The sequence below is a fragment of the Furipterus horrens genome, unplaced genomic scaffold (genome assembly GCF_987537825.1).
Source record: "Furipterus horrens unplaced genomic scaffold, mFurHor1.1.pri manual_scaffold_7, whole genome shotgun sequence".
NCBI classification, from domain to species: domain Eukaryota; kingdom Metazoa; phylum Chordata; class Mammalia; order Chiroptera; family Furipteridae; genus Furipterus; species Furipterus horrens.
The window spans coordinates 94,315,119-94,333,859 of NW_028327177.1; the positions used below are offsets into that span (position 1 = coordinate 94,315,119).

The 18,741-nt window shown below is 41.3% G+C and overlaps 1 protein-coding gene across 1 annotated transcript in view; it reads right to left on the reverse strand.

Moving 5' to 3' along the window:
• The window catches only part of CCDC66 (coiled-coil domain containing 66), a 77,646-nt gene extending 59,251 nt beyond the window's left edge, over positions 1-18,395 (reverse strand). Inside the window, 3 exon segments of the mRNA XM_090284002.1 lie at positions 15,904-15,929; positions 16,583-16,647; positions 18,327-18,395. Coding sequence (XP_090140128.1) covers positions 15,904-15,929; positions 16,583-16,647; positions 18,327-18,337 — 102 coding nt within the window. The 5' untranslated portion in view covers positions 18,338-18,395.
• Positions 18,396-18,741: the final 346 nt, after the last annotated feature.

Sequence of the window (18,741 nt, forward strand, 5' to 3'; positions counted from 1 at the left end):
AAATAACTACCTCCCCTAAATCTTTCCTATCTGTTACTCATGCAAAATTTTTGGAATTATCCTTGAATCTTCTCTCATATGCCTCATTCAACTTGTCATCAAAACTTGATTTGCTCCATCTTCAAAACATATCTTGAATCTGACACTACTCTTGAACATCTCTTGCTACCCCTCCGCTCTACGCCATTACCTTTTGCCTAAATTACTGAAAAGCCTTCTAACTGGTTTTCCTGCTTCTATCCTTGCTGAACGGTCTATTCTCACACAGCAGCCAGTCATTACCTTAATGCATATGTTAAGTCAGGTCATGCCACTTTCTTCAAAAGCTTCCAATAGATTCCCATTTTACTTAGAAGGAAAGCTGAACTCTTCACTCTGACCAAAAGACCTAATGATCAGGGCACCCTCCCATCTGTCCCCATTAACTGATCTCTGATCTCATTTTCTATTTCAGCCTCCAGCCACCTGAGCTTCTTGGTTATTCCTTAAATTCTATAAGAACCTCCAGTTTTAGGCCTTAGCACAAGTCAATCTCTCTACCTGAGACATTCTTCAGATTCTACACGGCTCATTCACTCATCTTCAAAAATTTGCTTCAATATCACCAGCTCAGTGAGGTCTCCTCTGAGCACCCTTTTTAAAACTGCAGGTTTCCTGCTCTACCTTCATTCTCACACCTCCCTGCCACTCCCTGTTCCCAAGGTTGCTGTGTCTCTTTCTTTCCTTTATTTTTCTCTATAGCATTTTTCATCTTATAATATTCTATATTTATTTATTTTTTTGTCTGCCCATTCCACCTCTTTCTAATGTAAACTCCACAAGGCAGAGATTTTTCTCTGCTTTGTTCACTGCTATATTACCAGTACCATGAATAGAACAGAGTAAGTATTCAGTACATTTTTGTTGAATAAACAACTATGCCTTTTAAAGACTGAATTCTTTATCTCTCTCATCTCTTTCCCAAGTTAGGTCCTGTTTTCAAAACATCCCATTTCTTTGGCTCTGTAGTTCTAATCTCTCAGACCAGTAACCATGTAGTCATCTTTGATTCTTTATCCTCCTTCACAGTCTTTAACTCATAAGAAAGTATTTCCTCCTTCCAAATCTTATCCTCACCATTTACACAATAAGCCTAAATTCAGGTTTTCATTTCATTACTAGTTCCCATTTAATCCACTATACAGTTCTGCAAACCCAACTAACCTAAAATAATTCAACAGTCATTTGAATCACTATTAAGTGTTGCTTTTAATATGCTTACCACTCTGGGGAAAGTGTTGGAAGTGTAAAGTTGAATAAGACAATATTCTTGCCATCAAGGCTTTCATTTAGCTTATCATATCCCAACTTTCCTTTGTCTTTCAATAAATTACACAATACACAATCATACTTTGACCAATTTGCCAATCCCATTTGCCCTACTTTTCAAAATATTAGTGTAGAATCAGCCACAAGATTCTTTTATTATCCTATCCATCTCATTTACATCATATTTGTTCCCGGCTTTAGGCTTTTGATAATACCAATACCACAATCTAAAATTTCTTTTTACCCTCCATCTCTTTGGCTATTTTACTATATATAACTAATTCTGTAAATGAGAGGTGGAAAACTCAAATACCTACTGTATTTTAGGCTGGGTGGAAACTAGGATAAACTGAAGAGCATTTTTCCACCTAAAGGAGGCAGACACTACTCAGAATCAAACTACATTGCCAAAAAGAAATGAGTCTGCTTGCTAGATCATCCAATATTTCAAAAGAACTAAAAATATCAGATTTTACTTTAAATTTTCCAATTTTTAGACATTGGCAATTCATTCTAGTTTTTGAAAACCACCGTGTAGATTAAGTAAATGATCAGCAGACTGTACATAATTTACACAGCTGAGCCCTATCACTTCAGTTAGTCTCCAACTACTACAGTTCCTCCTAATCTTACCCTTCTTTTGCTTATACTGGCCATTTTTGAGTTATTAGCAATTGAGCATCACATTTCTCTAATCAGTGTCTCCTTCACACTGCTAAGAAGTGCAGTGCATTCCCTTAACATTATCTTGGAAATGCTTCATTTCTGCCCCCTTCTTTTCATTCTGCTAGCCACCATACAAGGTCAGGGCCTCAAAAGACTCCCTGGTCCTGACTGGTATGGCTCAGTTGGCTGAGTGTCATCCCATAAAGTGCAGTCACCTGGGTTGCCCAGCCAGGGTGTGTACATGAGGCTACCAATCAATGTTTCTCTTTCACATCGATGTTTCTCTCCCTTTCTCCCTCCCTTCCCTTCTCTCTAAAAGTAAATCTTTTTTTTTTTTTTAAGGGCTCTGGTTGGACTACTACAATTGACTTTAACTGACTGCCCTGTTAAGATAATCTGCCCTTCACAGATTTGCCTGAAGCACTACAACACAAATTAAATCATAGCTAGCCTGCTTTTCAAAAATTCCATAATGTTCCCTACCTGCAAATCAAATAAGTTCAAACTGAGTACTCATTTAACTCCTCATAACTGTAACCCTGCCAAGCTTTATGTTCTGCACTTCCCGAGGTACACACTATTCCCCAAATGCAAACTATGCTTTGTATCTCGGTATTTTGCCCAACATTTTCTGTGAGCTTAGAATACACTTCCCTACTTCTTTGACTATAAATACTTCGCTCATCTTTCAAGTTCCAATTTAAGTGTCCTCACATTTATGAAGCATTTCCTGATCTTTTCAAACCACAGGGAGCTGCTCTTTCCGATGTTTTCTTTTATAATCCTACTATGACACACACTTTATTCTTTTTATATTTTAGAGTTATTTACCTAATACTGCCACTTCCAGGAAACCAGGAAACAGGGAATAGGTATTACTTTCTCTCTCTCTCTCTCTCTCTCTCAGTCACAGAACAAATAAAGCCAAGAATAGACGCTACAAATATACAATTGTCCCTCTCTGTATCGCGGTTCACTTATCGCGGCCTCACTGTATCGCAGGATTTTAAAAAATATTATATTTAATTATTTATCGTGGAATTTTCGCTATATAGTGGGATTTTGTGGTACTGTATACGTGTGTTGTTAAAGTTACATAGGTTTAAGAGTGCAGAAAGTGTTTAAGAACATAGGTAGTGTTTATAAAAGTGTGGAAAGGTTAATAAGGGAGTGGAAAGGTTAATAAGGGAGTGGGAAAGGTTAATAAGGGAATGGGAACAGTTTATAAGTGTGTGGAAAGGGTTTATAAAGCCTTAAAATATATATAAATACTAAAATAAATGTAAGGTTCCTACTACACGGATTTTACCCTATCGCGGGGGGGGTCTAGAACATAATACGCACAATAAGTGAGGGAATACTGTACTGGAATTTTACAGTTGTAGTAAATCCTTGTTGTAGTCATTCAGGAGCTTTCACCAGTGAGAAAAAAGAAAAGCACTATGAAGACAGAGTTCATAAATAACTTCTGAAAAAGAAAAAAAAAAATTCAACATACAGCTCCAAAATTGTAAGATTTGAGAGACTAAAAACCTGATTAGACTTCTGGCCAAGATGGAGGCGTAGACAGACACGCTGCGTCTCCCTCCACAACTAAGAAGGAATACAACTATCTCAAAACTAGAAACAACCAGAAGTTCCAGAAAGTCAAACTGCATGGACGTCCAGCAAACAAAGATATAACGAAGAAATACTCATCCAGACAGGTAGGCAGGACGGAGACGGGGTGGTGGCAGCAGCGCGGCAGTGGCAGGCCGGCGGAAAGAGCAGTCACACGTTTTAAAAAGTCAGGAGTGATACCTGGGGAGCGTTCCCTGCTCCTCACCGGACTGCGCAGCTCACGGTCCTAGCACCGGGGAAAATCAAGCCTCATTGCTTCTGACTGTGCAGACCGGTGGGGGTTGGGGCAGAGGCAGAAACTGCTGGTCTCTCCAGAGTCCACTTGTTCAAAGGGCCCCCACGGACCTAGAACGTCCGCATACCCACCTGCTCTGGGAACGACAGCCAGGGCAGCAGCTAGAGAGGCACCAGTCCGGTGAGGAAGTGGAAGAGGTGCCTGGAAAAGGGGCAAGTACTGGGCAGGTGGCATTGTTCCCTCTCAGAACACTCCCCCACATACAGCGCCACAACGTGGTGAAATGGGTCGCCCTTTACTGATGAATCCCTAACACTCCACCCCTTACAATGTAGTAGGAATGACAGCTCTGCCTGGGACATGGAGGCAAACAAACACAGGAGCCTGTCAGAATGAGGAGACAGAGATATGACCCAAAAGGCGGAACAGATCAAGGTTCCAGTGGGAGAACTAAGCAACGAGGAGATAGCCAATCTAACAGATGAGGAGCTAGACAACCTAACAGATGCAGATTCAAAACACTGGTGATAAAGATGCTCACAGGCTTGACAGATATGCTTGAGTACAGCAAATGCATAAGAGAAGAAGTGAAGGCTGCGCTAAGCGAAACGGAGGAAAATCCACACAAAACCAATGGTGAAGATAAGGAAACTGGGGTTCAAATCAATGATTTAGGACATAAGGAAGAAAAAAACAGTCGACCTGTGTAGAATGAGGAAGTAAGAATTGAAAAAAATGAGGAAAACTTCCCCAATTTTGTGAAGGAGATGGACTTACAGGTCTGGGAAGCACGGAGGTTCCCAGGCCAGCTGGACCCAGAGGGGACCACACCAGGACGAATCATGATTGAGATGCCAAAGGTGAAGGATAAAGAGAGAGTCCTGGGGGCAGCAAGAGAAAGGCGGAGAGTTGCCCACAGGGGGTGCCTATAGGACTATCAGCTGATTTCTCAGAGGACACTTTGCAGGCAGGAAGGGACTGGCAAGCAGTATTCAATGCGATGAAAGGCAACCTGCAACCAGGATTACTCTATCCAGCAAAGCTATCATTTAGAATGGAAGGGCAGATGAAGCGCTTCCCAGACAAGATAAAGCTAAAGGAGTTCATCATCACCAAACCATTATTATATGAAATGTCAAAGGGACTTACTTAAGAAAAGGATCAAAGCTATGAACACTAAAATGACAACAAACACAACTATCAACAACTGAATCTAAAAAATAAAAACAAAATCCTACTAAGCAAACCAGAATGGGAGCAGAATCAAAGGTATGAGGATCATTTAGAGGGTTATCAGCTGGGAGGGGGGGGGATAAATGAGAATATGGTGCAGGGATTAAGAAGCATAATCGGTTGGCACAAGATAGACAGGGGGGAGTTAAGAATAATATGGGATAGGGTGAAGCCAAGGAGCTTATATGCACGACCCATGGATATGTAGGAAACAAGGAAATAGTGACCCCCAAACTAGTAGAAAATCAGTAGTAACAAAGAGCAAATGTAATTAGAGGGTCTCTGAGAAGGGAGTTGACGGTATTAGCATATTTACAAATCACAATAGGGGCATTTAGATAATTGTGTTAGATTGTAACTCCAGAGTAACCAGTAATGGAGAAATGGGGGAGAAAGAGAGAGATGGGGGAGCTAATCGTGTTAGGAAGGGGGAGCTAAACGCATTACTATAAACCAATTTTCTTTGTTTACTTGGGGCGTACATTCTCCTGGCTGAGAGTGCGCCCGACTCTGCAGACTTGTGAATAAATGCCTCGCTTTACTGCTCAAGTCCTGTGTCCCGGTTTTTACTGTGAGCATTTCTCACAATTTGGGGGCTCGTCCGGGATCCTCCACCTGTGTACAGGAAGGGGATCTGAGGCGGGAAGACGCGTCCTACCCGCTTTTGGGTGGCTCGCTTGACCCAGGGCCCAACCACCTCACAGTGTCCAGAAACGACCCGAGACTTCTTGTTGGGACAGCAGTGGATCCACGCAGGGGGGAAACAAAAGCAAACACCACGGCAACCAGGCAACCTCGTGCATGGGCCAAGGTAAGAAAATTGGACTTAAGTACTGCCTTGGTGGTTGGGCATCCTCGGGAAGCTGACTGTGTGTGTGGCTGGGACGTGTCTCAAGACATGAAGCGAGTGTGGAGTCCCAATCCACTGGGTCCGTTCTCTTGTGAGGGAAATGGCCAGAGACAGATGAAGCATCTTGGGCTGTGTGCAAAGTCTCTGTAAGAGGGTTAAGCACACAGGACTGTATACAAGAAACTTCTAGTAAGGGCGGTTGAGTATACAGGGAGTGGGTAGAAATTCTCTGGTTTAGGGGGATTGCGCTCACAGGGTCTGTGTTCAATAAATCTCTGGTAAAGGAGGTTGAGAACACAACCGGATTCAGCCACAGGAATCAGCTGAGGATGGAAAATAGAAATTCTAGGCCTAGGGAAATTAAAAGGGGTGGGGCCAAGGAAGGCCCCACAGACATTCCACCCAACAGTCCATTAGGGAGAATGTTAGAGCACTGGGAGAGGATCCCCGGACCAAAAATAAGGAAAAACAGACAGTGGTAAAATATTGTTGTCTCCTTTGGCCAAAGGAACCCATTAAGGGGAAATCTGTCTTCTGGCCCCAATTTGGGTCTGATGATTGTTGGGTTTGTCAAGCCCTGGTCTTATATGTGAGTGATCAGGCATGAGCTTTTTTTTTTTTTGGATTGTTGGTTTGTTTTTGGAGAGAGGGGAAAGGAGAAAGAGAGGGAGTGGAACTTCACTGTGTGGTTGCCTCTCACTCATACCCCCAGTTGGGGACCTGGCGTGCAATCTAGTGCTGTGCCCTGACTCGGAATTGAACCAGCGACACATGGTTCGCAGGCCAACGCTCAATCCACTGAGCCAGAGCAGCCAGGGCCAGGCATCAGCTTTTAAAGAAGAGAGGGAATATGCTCTCTGCTGATCACCACCAACCAGAAGATCTGCAGGTCTCTTCCCTGTAAAAGAGAAAGAAGATAAAGCCTGGGACCCTCTGTCCTGTCTCCCACTGCCTTATAGCCCTGGCTAGCCGGAGGCCAACTGGGCAGAGGCACCAGAACAGACAGTACAGATGGATCAGGCCGGGGACACCTAATAGGTGCTCAGTCAGCTGAGCACTGACAGAAATTTACTCTAAATTAAGAAGGGAATTAAAGCAATACAAATAGTACCTTGAGAATTTCCTCAAAGAAATTGCTTGCAGCATTTCTTTCCACCCCAAGTAACTTCTAACAATTCAATTTGCATCTGAATACTCCCTGCTAGAGCTGCAAGGAGGGGCAATGTTAGGTTTGCTAGCCAAGCAGCCATCTAATCCCCTAAAAAGCTAACTAGGTCCTGAGAACAATAGAATAATTAACTTGCTACCGGTTACAGAAACAGCAGGATGTCAGCCTCTCCAACACAGAGGAGAAAGAAGAAAAAAAGATAAAAAGTGACACTTTTAAAACTCAGGCCGCTTTTCTTAAAACTGTGGTACAAGCGGCAGTGGTAGCAGTTTGGCTGCCAATTGACACCACTTCTAGGGCTGTAACTGGAGGGCCCTCAACCTCTTCACTGCTTCAGCAGGGGGAACATGCCTATCTTAAGAAAGAGTGTTGTTACACATGGATGGAACTAATGTCCATTCTAGACATCCTCTTCAGTGGGGAAGGAAGAGGAATAATCAGATAGGCTGCTATAAGAATATGAAAAAGCAAGCATCCTCCTGGTCAGGGAATTGTCCCAGCCTAACAAAAGTTTCCCAGTATAGACCCTGAATGGGATAACAGGCTGGAGGACAGGGCTCAGATGAGAGACCTTAGGAGCCTCATCATCAGGGGAACCAAGGAGTCCATTCCCCAAGCACAGAATGTCTCCAAGGCATTCGAGATACAGCTCCATCAGCATTCCTACAGAAGCTCAGGAACCAAATGAGGAAGTATTCTGGTCTAAATCCAGAGAATGTTGTAGGACAGGGACTCTTAAAAGTCACCGTTGTAACAAAAACTGGCCAAATATTTATAAGAAATTGCAAATGGTAAATGAATGGGCCAAATAAATAAAGCAATTGAAAAATTCCTCAGGAAAGCTCAGAAAGTGTACGTTAGAAGAGAGGAGGAGAAACAGGAACTTCAAAAAGCTGCAGAATATCTCTGCAAATCTAGGAACTTTTAGCTTCCAGATACTGAGTTTAAGTATAGTCCTTCACTGTGTGAAAAAGAACAAGGATTGGAAGCATGTTATAGTTAAATCTAAAGAAGTAAAGGGTATTTAGAAACTTTGTGAATGTTGCGGAAGATTGTGGAAAGTCGTAATGATAAAAAAGAAACAGTTATGGAAGTTTTAAACCTGGGAAAAGGAAACCTCAGCTGCTTGTGTTCTGATTTTATAAAAGCGTACCTTCATCTGTTCTGCTGTGGAATTCTCTGTATCTGTTTTTGACCAATGAGACCTAGGAAAGGTTGTCTGTAAACCAGTTGGCAAAAATTTCTTTTGCCACCCAGGACCCAGGAAGGGTCATTCAGGGCTGCTGGGTGCTCCAGCCTGGGCAAGTGAGCATGTCTCTGTCAAGGGCACGTCTCTCTAGGAGACCAGTGGACATACTGGAGAGGGCCTAGCTATCTGTTTTGATTTATTGCTATTTATGCTCTGAAAGGAAAAATTCAGGTTTCCCAGGGAAATTTAAAACTACACATGAAAGAAAGGGAACCAGGGAAAGTATAAGACATGTAAATGAAAAGGTCTGTTAGGAGTTTATAAAGGTTTTGAAAAGAAATTGTATGATTTTAGTAATGGAAGGTATAATGCATGGAAATGCAGTTTTGAAGGACAAGGATTTTCCCCCACGCCTTTATATTTTTTTCCCTACCTGAACCCTCCAGTATTTGGCATTCTAAAGAAGTGACATAAGGTTCCTTTGCATAAAACTAGTAAGACCAGTTGCTAATTTGGGTGGTTTTGTCAGCGGAGGCTTTGACTGGGATGTCATACCTGAAGAAGGCATGCCTAGGCTCTGGTTGTTACCATAAAGCCCTGAGGAATGGGAGTTGACTTTCAAGGCTAATGAAAGCCCATGAGGGAAAAGTCTGGCACCTTGGTTGGTTATGCGGTTCATGGTAATCTTTCTAGGGAAGGAACGAAGGTTGCTTTCCTGATAGATGGCTAGGAGGAACCGTAAGACACAATGGAAACCTTAAGGACTTGTAAAAAGCATGGGTTTTACAGGCAAGGCCAGATGGCAGGTGTGTGGCTCAGCTTCTGTGCCCAGGGGGCATTCTGAAGGTCAACCTGAAGGTTGTGTGAGTTCCAGCAAAGCAGACTTAAAAGATTTATGTGATCAATTGCTGCTCTTGTTGTGTTTATGCAAATGAATAGGCTAAATTAAAACTGGACTTAATGCAGTCCCTTTAATAACGAGGGTAATCTTGAGAAAAATCATGATTTGAGGAAAATCACAACGCTCAGTGGTAGACTATAAACTAGTGCAGCTAACTGTGTCTATAAAGTTTATTTTCATTAAAAGTTTGTTTTCATTTGAAAGTTAAACCAGGTCTGTGGCATCAACAAAGATGCTTAATTTACAGGCAAGAAGAATGTCAAATGCCTTGCAACTGGATGTTTTCCCAATAAGACAGTCTTGCAAATTTAGAGACTGGTTTGTGAATTGTGTTGTGTGAATTAACATGTGTGTTCTTTCTGTTTTCATAGGGCCTAAGCCTATGATCTCATTACCTGAGTGACTGTCTGTACATACAGGCCTCACTTAAGAAGCCCATCTGCACTGCTGCCTCCTGAGACTCAATGGTTTGGCTGAACTAAGTGGTTGGGTTGGCGAAGTATGGGTTGCTCTGTGGGCTCACTTTAAAACTGGTCTCTTTTGCCTAAAATAACTTTAAGCAAAGGAGCTCCTCCCCCAAACTGCCAGCCTCTCCAATGCAACCCTCTTCTTCTAACACTTAACCAGCCACAGGCCTTAAGTCAGGAACCCCATGTGGCTACCAGAGTTTATGGCCTAGAAGCTGATGTATCTGGCATAGATCCAGTAGGGTGGCTAGGTCTTCACTTAGTGACAACTCCTCCTTCCCTAGAAAATCTAACTTCTTCCAGCCAGACCTCAGAAAACCTCAGAAGACCCCAGAATGATCCAGCCAAGGTAAAAGTTTTTAAGGTATTAGATCTCAGACAAACCTTAGAGATAGAGACTGGGTACGGGGACGTAAATGCTTGGGTAGAATGGGTCAAATTTACCGTTAAATCCCTGAATAAAAGCAACTGTTATGCTTGTACCACAGGGAGACCCCAGGCACAGGTCACACCATTTCCACTAGGCTGGGACTCTGACCCCTCGGGAATGGCCTGTATGCTCACTCTCTCCCGGGATGAGAATGCATGGGGAAATGAGACTTGCAGAAGCTTGTCTCTCCTCTTTCCCTCTATAAGGAGTAATGGGACTCAGTCTCTCCCTTCATACTCAGTGGGGCCCATGAATTACTCTTCTTGCCTCTCTAGGTGGGAAGCGAATTCCAGTACCCCTGTGGGAGAACTCCTAACAAGCACTCATACCAGAAATGCGAGCCACCTTCACAGTGGGGCCGGCAACTATATTCCCCTCTGAATCCCCAGAGCAGATGTCTGGTGGTATTGTGGGCAGAGGAGTCTCTGGAAAATCCTACCTGACAGGTGGAGTGGATCCTGTGCCCTGGTTCAATTGGTTATCCCATTTACCCTAGCATTTCCAAAACCAGTCCAGACTGCCCCTGCTAGGAAAAAGAGGTCAACAGCGCCTGGTGGATCCTTCGATCCTCATATCTATATTGACGCCATTGGGGTCCCTAGAGGAGTTCCAGATGAGTTAAAGCTAGAAATCAGATAGCAGGAGGGACTGAGTCAGTGCTCTTCTGGCGGTCGACCATTAATAAAAATGTTGATTGGATAAATTATATTTATTATAACCAGCAGAAATTTATCAATTATACTAGGAATGCTATAGAAGGAATTGCTCAACAATTAGATGCCACCAGTCGAATGGCTTGGAAGAACAAGATGGCACTGGATATAATGTTGGCAGAAAAGGGAGGTGTATGTGTAATGCTCAGGGGGCAGTGTTGCACCTTTATCCTTAATAATACAGCCCCTGATGGATCTATCATTAAGGCTCTGCAGGGACTAACTACCTTAGCAAATGAACTAGCGGAAAACTCAGGTATTGACAATCCCATAACAGGATGGTTAGAAAATTGGTTTGGCAACTTGAAAGGAATGATCTCATCAGCTCTCGTATCCCTCATAGTGGTAGTGGGCATCCTCACAGCTTTAGGTTGCTGTATTCCATGCGTCAAAGGTTTAGTTCAAAGACTGATTGAGACTGCATTAACTAAACAAATGCCAGCAACTTCTCATAATCTCCTCCTCCTAGAGGCCAAAGGGAATCCTAACTATGAGGAAGAAAGTCAAGAAATCCTCCTTAGATTTGAAGGGATAAATAGAATGGTTTGAGTAGTCAATATTCCAAAAGAGACAGGGGGGAATTGTAGGAAACAAGGAAACGGTGACTCCCAAATCAGTAGTAACAAAGGGCAAATGTAATTAAAGGGTCTTAAGGGCAAATGTAATTAGAGGGTCTCAAGGGCAAATGTAATTAGAGTATCTCTGAGAAGGGAGTTGACAGCATTAGCATATTTACAAATCACAATAGGGGCATTTAGATAATTGCGTTAGATTGTAACTCCAGAGTAACCAGTAATGGAGAAACGGGGGAGAAGGAGAGGAGTGGGGAAGCTAATCGCGTTAGGGAGGGGGAGCTAAACACATTACTATAAAACCAGTTTTCTTTGTCTGCTTGGCACGCAAATTCTCCCGACTGAGGGTGCGCCCAACTCTGCAGACTCGTGAATAAATGCCTCACTTTGCTGCTCAAGTCCTGTGTCCTGGTTTTTATTGTGAGCATTTCTTACAGACATGAACCAGGGGGGTGGGATTGCTGGAAGGAGGGTGGGTGCTGGGCGGAAGGGAGTAAAGGGGAAGAAAATTGGAAGTACTGTGACAACATAATCAATAAAATATACTTTAAAAAAAACACACACAAAAAAAACCTGATTAAAACAAAAGAGGAAAATAAATACTACTGTTTGGAGTTTTTATCTTCTGCAAAGAAATGATGATCTCAGCAATCTCTGTAAATAAGGGAAGACAAGCTCCCTGAAATAAAATCAATATAGAAGGAAGACATGGCATCAGTACTTTCTTTCCAGCTTTACAGAAGTATAATCTGTGGGAGACAGGCAGACACGGTTTGAAAGACTTTGACTACCGCTGTGTGGAGCCTGCCCAAAAATGGGAACTTGGGTCTTAACCAGCAGGTTTTTTATCTTTCATGCTTGGTCTGAATCCCACTCTCTGGGGGATTTTAGAGATAGAATAGAAATACAAAGTGGCTTTTAAGGAAAAAGGAACCTGCTCTTGTTTTTCTTGGAATAGCCTGAAATCCTTGTCAGTAAAATGTGAATAACAGAACAATTAAGTAAGAGGAAATGTTTCTGACCTTGTGTAAAATACCTGGACTTTTCAATCCTGTATTGACCTGCATTTCCCTTTCACTCCCTACCATTTGGGGAAGGGCTGCGTGTTTTCCTTATGCATTTCTGTTACAGAAACAGGGGAGTCCAAAAATCCCCAGAGTTTGCAGCTGGGGGATGGGGAGAAGGAAGCAGCTTTTAGAATGCCTCCACATGCCTGAGGCTGGTGGCCAGTGTCTTTTTTATGCAAAATGGCTTTAATGCATCCAAAGCCTCAGGTAGATGGGAGGGGTCTTGGACCAGGGGATGGTATGGAGAAAGCACACAGATCCTGCTTGAGGTTCTGTGAATGGTCAGAATTGGTTATCACACCCACTGCATCAGAGGACGTAGTCAGGGATTTAAAAATAAGCGGCAGACATTTTAGCCAGGCTGACTGTGCGGATTTGACTGAGGCTGAGGCTGAGGCTGACTATGTGAATTTAACTGGGACTGATGATGCAGTTTTAAGGAAGGGACATACCTTGCTGCTTTGAAAAGGAACAGACTGACCATGTGGATTACAAAAGGACTAACTATACAGTTTACAAGGAGGCTGAGAATCCACGAGGTTCTGGATTAAAAGCTGGTGGACCCCATAACACAGACGAGGTCTCCCCAATCAGAATTGAATGATTGGCAGCTACTAGTAAAGCTGAACTGTGTTTGGAAAGTAGAGAAACGGTTTCTCTAACTTTTCTAAAACTAGCCTGGTTTGGTAGGGGGGAGGCAAGGATATCTGTTTATGGGTGTTTTAAAGAAGATAAGACTTAACAACAGAAATCCACAAATAGCTAAATCTATATAACTGTTAAATAAACAATTCTTTTTCTTTTCACTAAACTCTGGTATTGAGAGTTATAATTTTGGCGGCGGGCAATCGGGCCCCTAACTAAAGAGCCCGTGGGTTTGTTTTCAATTGGAGCAGCCCAGGAGTTCTGCAACATTTTCGCATGTGGAAAATGGATAAAAACCTTGGCTAATAAAGAAACAAGGGCGATTTTCCACAGAGAAAACCCCTTCCCTTCCTTCCTCAGATGGTGTCTGAGTAGTTTCTTCATTCATTCCGAGGGACCCAGTCTCTCAATAATCGACAATTAAAATATTGTATATATTTAAGGTATACCACTTGATGTTGGTATATGTACACATTGTGAAATAATCAACACAATCAAGCTAATTAACATATCCATCACCTCACCATTAGTATTTATCCATATTTTGAAGTCCCAAAAGCAAAAGTGATAAATCCAAACAATTTGCTTTAAGACAGTAAATAATCTAAAATTAACAACATCTGAGACATATTAAGGACATCGATGAAGTTGGGAACACATGAGAGCAAACAGAGACCAAGGGAAGATAGAGATCAACTACGTATTACAAGTACCTTTTTATCTAGGAGCTTGAAAAGGGTCACTGTACTTGTTCATGTGACTCAAATATAAATAGCTGCAACATTTTAATAGAACAGGGCCAGGAAAAAAAATACACAATCTGTAGTGTATAATTAAGGGAATACACAAGGTATTGTATATAACCATATACCACATAGAGAGAGAAATAATTTTTATAGGTAGCTTGTGAGATTGTTACAGAGTGGGGGTCTCCAAAAAACCCCAGAACCTGCAGGTTGGGGGATGGGGAAAAGGGAACAGCTTTTAAGACGCCTTCGCATGACTATGGCTAGAAGCTTAGAGTCTCAGTTATGCAAAGGGCTTTGGTTCTTCCAAGGCCCCAAGAAGATGGGAGGGGTTTTGACCATGCAATGCTATGGAGAGAGCATACAGAGCCTGTGTGAGGTTCTGTGAATGGTCAGAACTGGTTATCACACCCACTGGGCCAGAGGACGCAGTCAGGGGTTTAAAAATAGGCAGCATTTTAGTGAGGTTCTCCATGTGGTTTTGAGAAGATCTGATGACATCGTACCCCAGATCCTGAAGGAGACAGCTGACAGATAAGGGATGGGGAACTTCTGGGCATGTTTTTGACTTCTAGCCTTTTGGGGAGCAAGGGAAGTGCTGGGTCCCGTGGGAGAACAGGGCTCTGAGCTGAAGTGCTCACTGTCCTCCCCAGGTTGCAATATTGTAAATAAAGACCTGTTTTCCTCAATACTAGTTGTTGGGTTTTACACCAAGGAACCATGTGAAAGGACCCCCTTTCACTCTGTAACAGAATTACACTGATCGTCACTGCCCATTTATCAAGTGATTGATAGGCAGCAACTTCTCCCCCTTGATTAAACCTGAAAGAAATAGCAAAGACATTAAGGGCTTAATTGAAAAGTGCCACATCACCTACAATGGGTCCTATTCACAGTCATGCAAGAAAAACATTAAGATGCTTTAAAGATAAAGGGAAAAGGGGGCTACAGTAAGTTATGAAAGAGGTGAATATAAATGTCTGCTGATGTTAATCTAAAAATGGAAAAAACATGATACAAGAAAAGGAGTAGTATCAAATTTTTTTAAAAATGGTAATGTGATTTTGTAGAAAAAGGCACTATGGGCTCCTGATAAAGAAAAATAATTTAAGCCTGGCCAGTGGCTCAGTTGGTTGGAACATTGTCCTGTGCACCAAGAGCCTGCAGGTTTGACTTGCCGTCTGGACACATACTGAGTCGCAGGTTTGATCCCTGGTCAGGGCACATATGGGAGGCAACTAATGGATGTTTCTCTCTCACATCGATATTTCTCTCTCCTTCCCCCTTCCTCTCATTCAAATTAATAAGCATATCCTCAGGTGAAGATAGAAAAAAAAAAAGAAAAGGAAAATTTTCATAAAGCTCAAGTGTGATCTCTTAAAGGAGAAAGTTAAATGCATGAAAGAATGTGTGAATCAAATTACACTCTTTTGGTGATGAAAAATGGCATAAGTCTGGGAATGTAAAATACAGCATAGGGAACACAGTAAATAATATTATAATACCTATGTATGGTGCCAGGTGGGTACTAAAAATATTAGGGGTAACATTTTGTAAAGTTTATGATTGTTTAATTACCTGAAACTAATACAAAATTATACTGAATGTCAACTGTAATTAAAAAAAAAAATGGAATGAGCATGAAAAGAAAAATATTTTTGTTTTAAAGTCTGAATAACTGTTTTTAAACATCTTGGGAACCGCACTGCCCAGTACAGTAGCTATTAAATTTAAATTTAAAATTAAATGAAATTAAAGATCTATTTCCTTAGTCACACTAGCCACATTTTAAGTGCTCAGTAACTACAAGAAACTAGTGGCTGGCTACCATATTGGACAGCACTATTTTAGAAATTTCCATGATCATAGAAAGCACTGATCTAGAGAAAAGGGTTCTAAAAGGCTTTTACAATGGAAAAATTATAATTCCATTTCTGTGAATGGACCAGCCTAAAAGCAAGAGAACAGTAACTTCTCACCAACATTCCTAACCCCTTTTAATATTCTGACACAAATTATTTTCAGACCACTGTAAAGAAAACCACATTTTACATTTGAAAGTAGGTCAAGTCAAAGTCATTTATTTGGCTTACCTTCACAGAAATTTTTGATTTACATTCTACAAAAGAAAAAAGAAATTACTAAGCTATCAACTGAAAATATACTAAAGCAGTTATAAAACTTTTTTTGAATCTGCATTATTTTAAAATATTTAGAAATATTAACCCCAAAAACATTAACTTTCGGTCCTAAGTGTTGTTTTATGGTGTGGGTCAAGTAGTTCTATTTCATTTTTGTTTATTTTCCAAGATAAAACAATAAATACATCAGGGAAAAAGAATATAATGTGAATGAGGAGACCACCAATTATACTCTTGAGTTTTAAAACTAATACTAAAACAATAAAATAAAATACTAAAAATGACGTTAGTGACTGTGGTCTTAGTACAAATTTAATTTCTCAAATAATACTACATGTACAGAACATAATTATATTTTCACCTAGATTATTCATTAGGCAATAAGGTTATCTGTTATATGCAAATATAATGAAGAGATATATAACACATGACATATATTGGAACACTAAATTTTATGAATACTAACAGTGGTAAGTAGTGATATAAATAAATTTGAGTAAGTTAGAACAAAAAGTTTTCAAAGCACCATTTAAATATCACTCTGTCCAGAGCAAAAAGTCTGTTCAACTAGTAGACATTTTATGTAGGGATTTAAAAAGTTAACATTTTAGATTTCAGTAACACAGCATACCATATGGAGACAATATTAGCTTGGTTTTTCCATCCAGTAATTCAGTTTCAAGCTTTAAACCATCTCTGCAAAATAAAAGTCATCTGTAAGAAACAGCAACATTTTAAATACCAGAAATGCTCATGTGAACCTAGAAAGTAAATCTGTTCTTTAAAAATTGTACAGGAATCTTGTAAATATTAAACCATTCCTTTAATTAAAAACATTTTTCAATCCAAGATAAAACTAAAAACTAAAGGGAGAACATTCTTGAAACTTTCCAATAACACAAAGAATTTGTTATCTTTAACCTGAAACTTCATTTGTTACTGGTTAGCAACAAATTACTGTAATTCGGTTATCATACAATCATTTAAATCTTATTAACTGTAGACTGGAAAAAATAATGCTCTTAGCAATATCCTCTCTTAAGTTGAAGGAACAAAACACATCTACCTACCATTTATTAATTTCACAATGATCTCATTACTAACACATTTTATAGCATGCTAGAGCATTATTTGAAAATGAGTTATAACACTGCCACTAGGGTTATTCACTGCTTTAGCACAGAGTTCCACTCTACTTGGAATATTTCAACTAATACATTTATATTTATTGATACTTTTGTTACTATAACAAACAATAAATGTACATATAAACTATGGTTACTATACTTTTTATTTGTGCATGTCAAATCAAAGAGCACAAAGTAACAGCAGCCACTGCCAGTAAACTTGTACATCTGTTATGGTCCTAATAAACACTCTTCCAAAAACAAAAATAGCAGTCCACGAAGTCAATTAATTGCTTTTGTTTTTTTTTTTTTTTTGTTTGTTTGTTTTTTAAGGTGGGACAAGTGACTTCCAAGAGATAAAATTAAATCCAGCAGGCCAAAGAGAAAGGTTGGGGCAGGTCTGATTAGGAACACGAAATAAGAGGTGTTGCTAAGGTAGGGGAAATCAAATTACCTCTATCTATTTATTTTGATAAAACACTGGGAAAATAGGGGTTTTAAGGGTTTCCCTGTTGCAGGGATACGAAGAGTTCGTGTTTACATTGATTAAACAGCCACGTATGACTGTTTAGTACCGCACTGCAAATTTCTTCAGGGGCCGACTGTCTTATTTTTCTAACACTAAACTCTAGAACATAAAATCTGGTTGCTAAATGACGTACAGTAGACTGAGTTTGGTGACTTTTTAAATCTTCTTAAAATATTAAACATCACCGCGATGAAAACCAGGCAACAGTCCTTTTTACGTACTCGACCACTGCTGAATGAGGTCCAGTTACGTGCCTGGCTCCCGTAATACGTACAGGGATCCTTGAGAAGACTCGCTCTCCCGCCCGGCAGACCTTAAACTCATCTAGCAGCTGGGACACTGCAGACAACAAGAGAGGGTCGCAAAGAACCAGGGGCCTGGGGCAGGATTTCTCCTCGGGATACCGCTAGACTTCATCTCTCCATCTGCCCTCCCTCTTTTTCTCCACTCCTCCACGCCTCTCCTCCTTCTCCACCCTGAGGTAAATGAAGGAGAGGAAAGGAGGTAACGACAGTTTTAATCCTAGTTATGAAGTGGAAAACCCGGGGCAGTAGCGGGTGGTAAAGGCCGACCCGGCTCCTTGCCCCTTCCACCCCTTTGAGCCCGGCACTATCACTTCGGGCGCCATAGGCCCGGAAGGTTGTCGGCGAAGGACAAGCCAGGGCCGACCCAGCCTCACCCGCTCCTGGGTGACGCCCAACTTTCAAGGCCCAGCTTACCCCAAGTTCATGGTTTGATATCTTGCTCTCTCCACAGGACGTTCAAGATCCTTGTGTACGTCGGTTGCCGCCAGGGATCAACAAGTTTTATGCCGATTGGATAGAGAGATGCCGGCGAGCTGGGAGAAAGGACCAATCAGAGTTAGGTTTGCTGATGGGTGCGCTCATCAGGGGTGAAGCTGCTGGGGTGACAGGCTTGGTGTTTCTGGTCAGATAACTTGGGTCGTGGAGTTCTTCGTACTTTGAAATTATATCCGCCCCCGGAGTTCAAGCCCACAGAGACGTGTCTCAGCCCGGGTGGAGGTGGCAAAAATAGGGAGAAAAAAACATTTTTTAAGAAATTAACATTTTCTACGTTTTATATTCAGAAGAGAGGCTTCTTATGGTATACAATAAATTAGGGCGGTACTAGGAA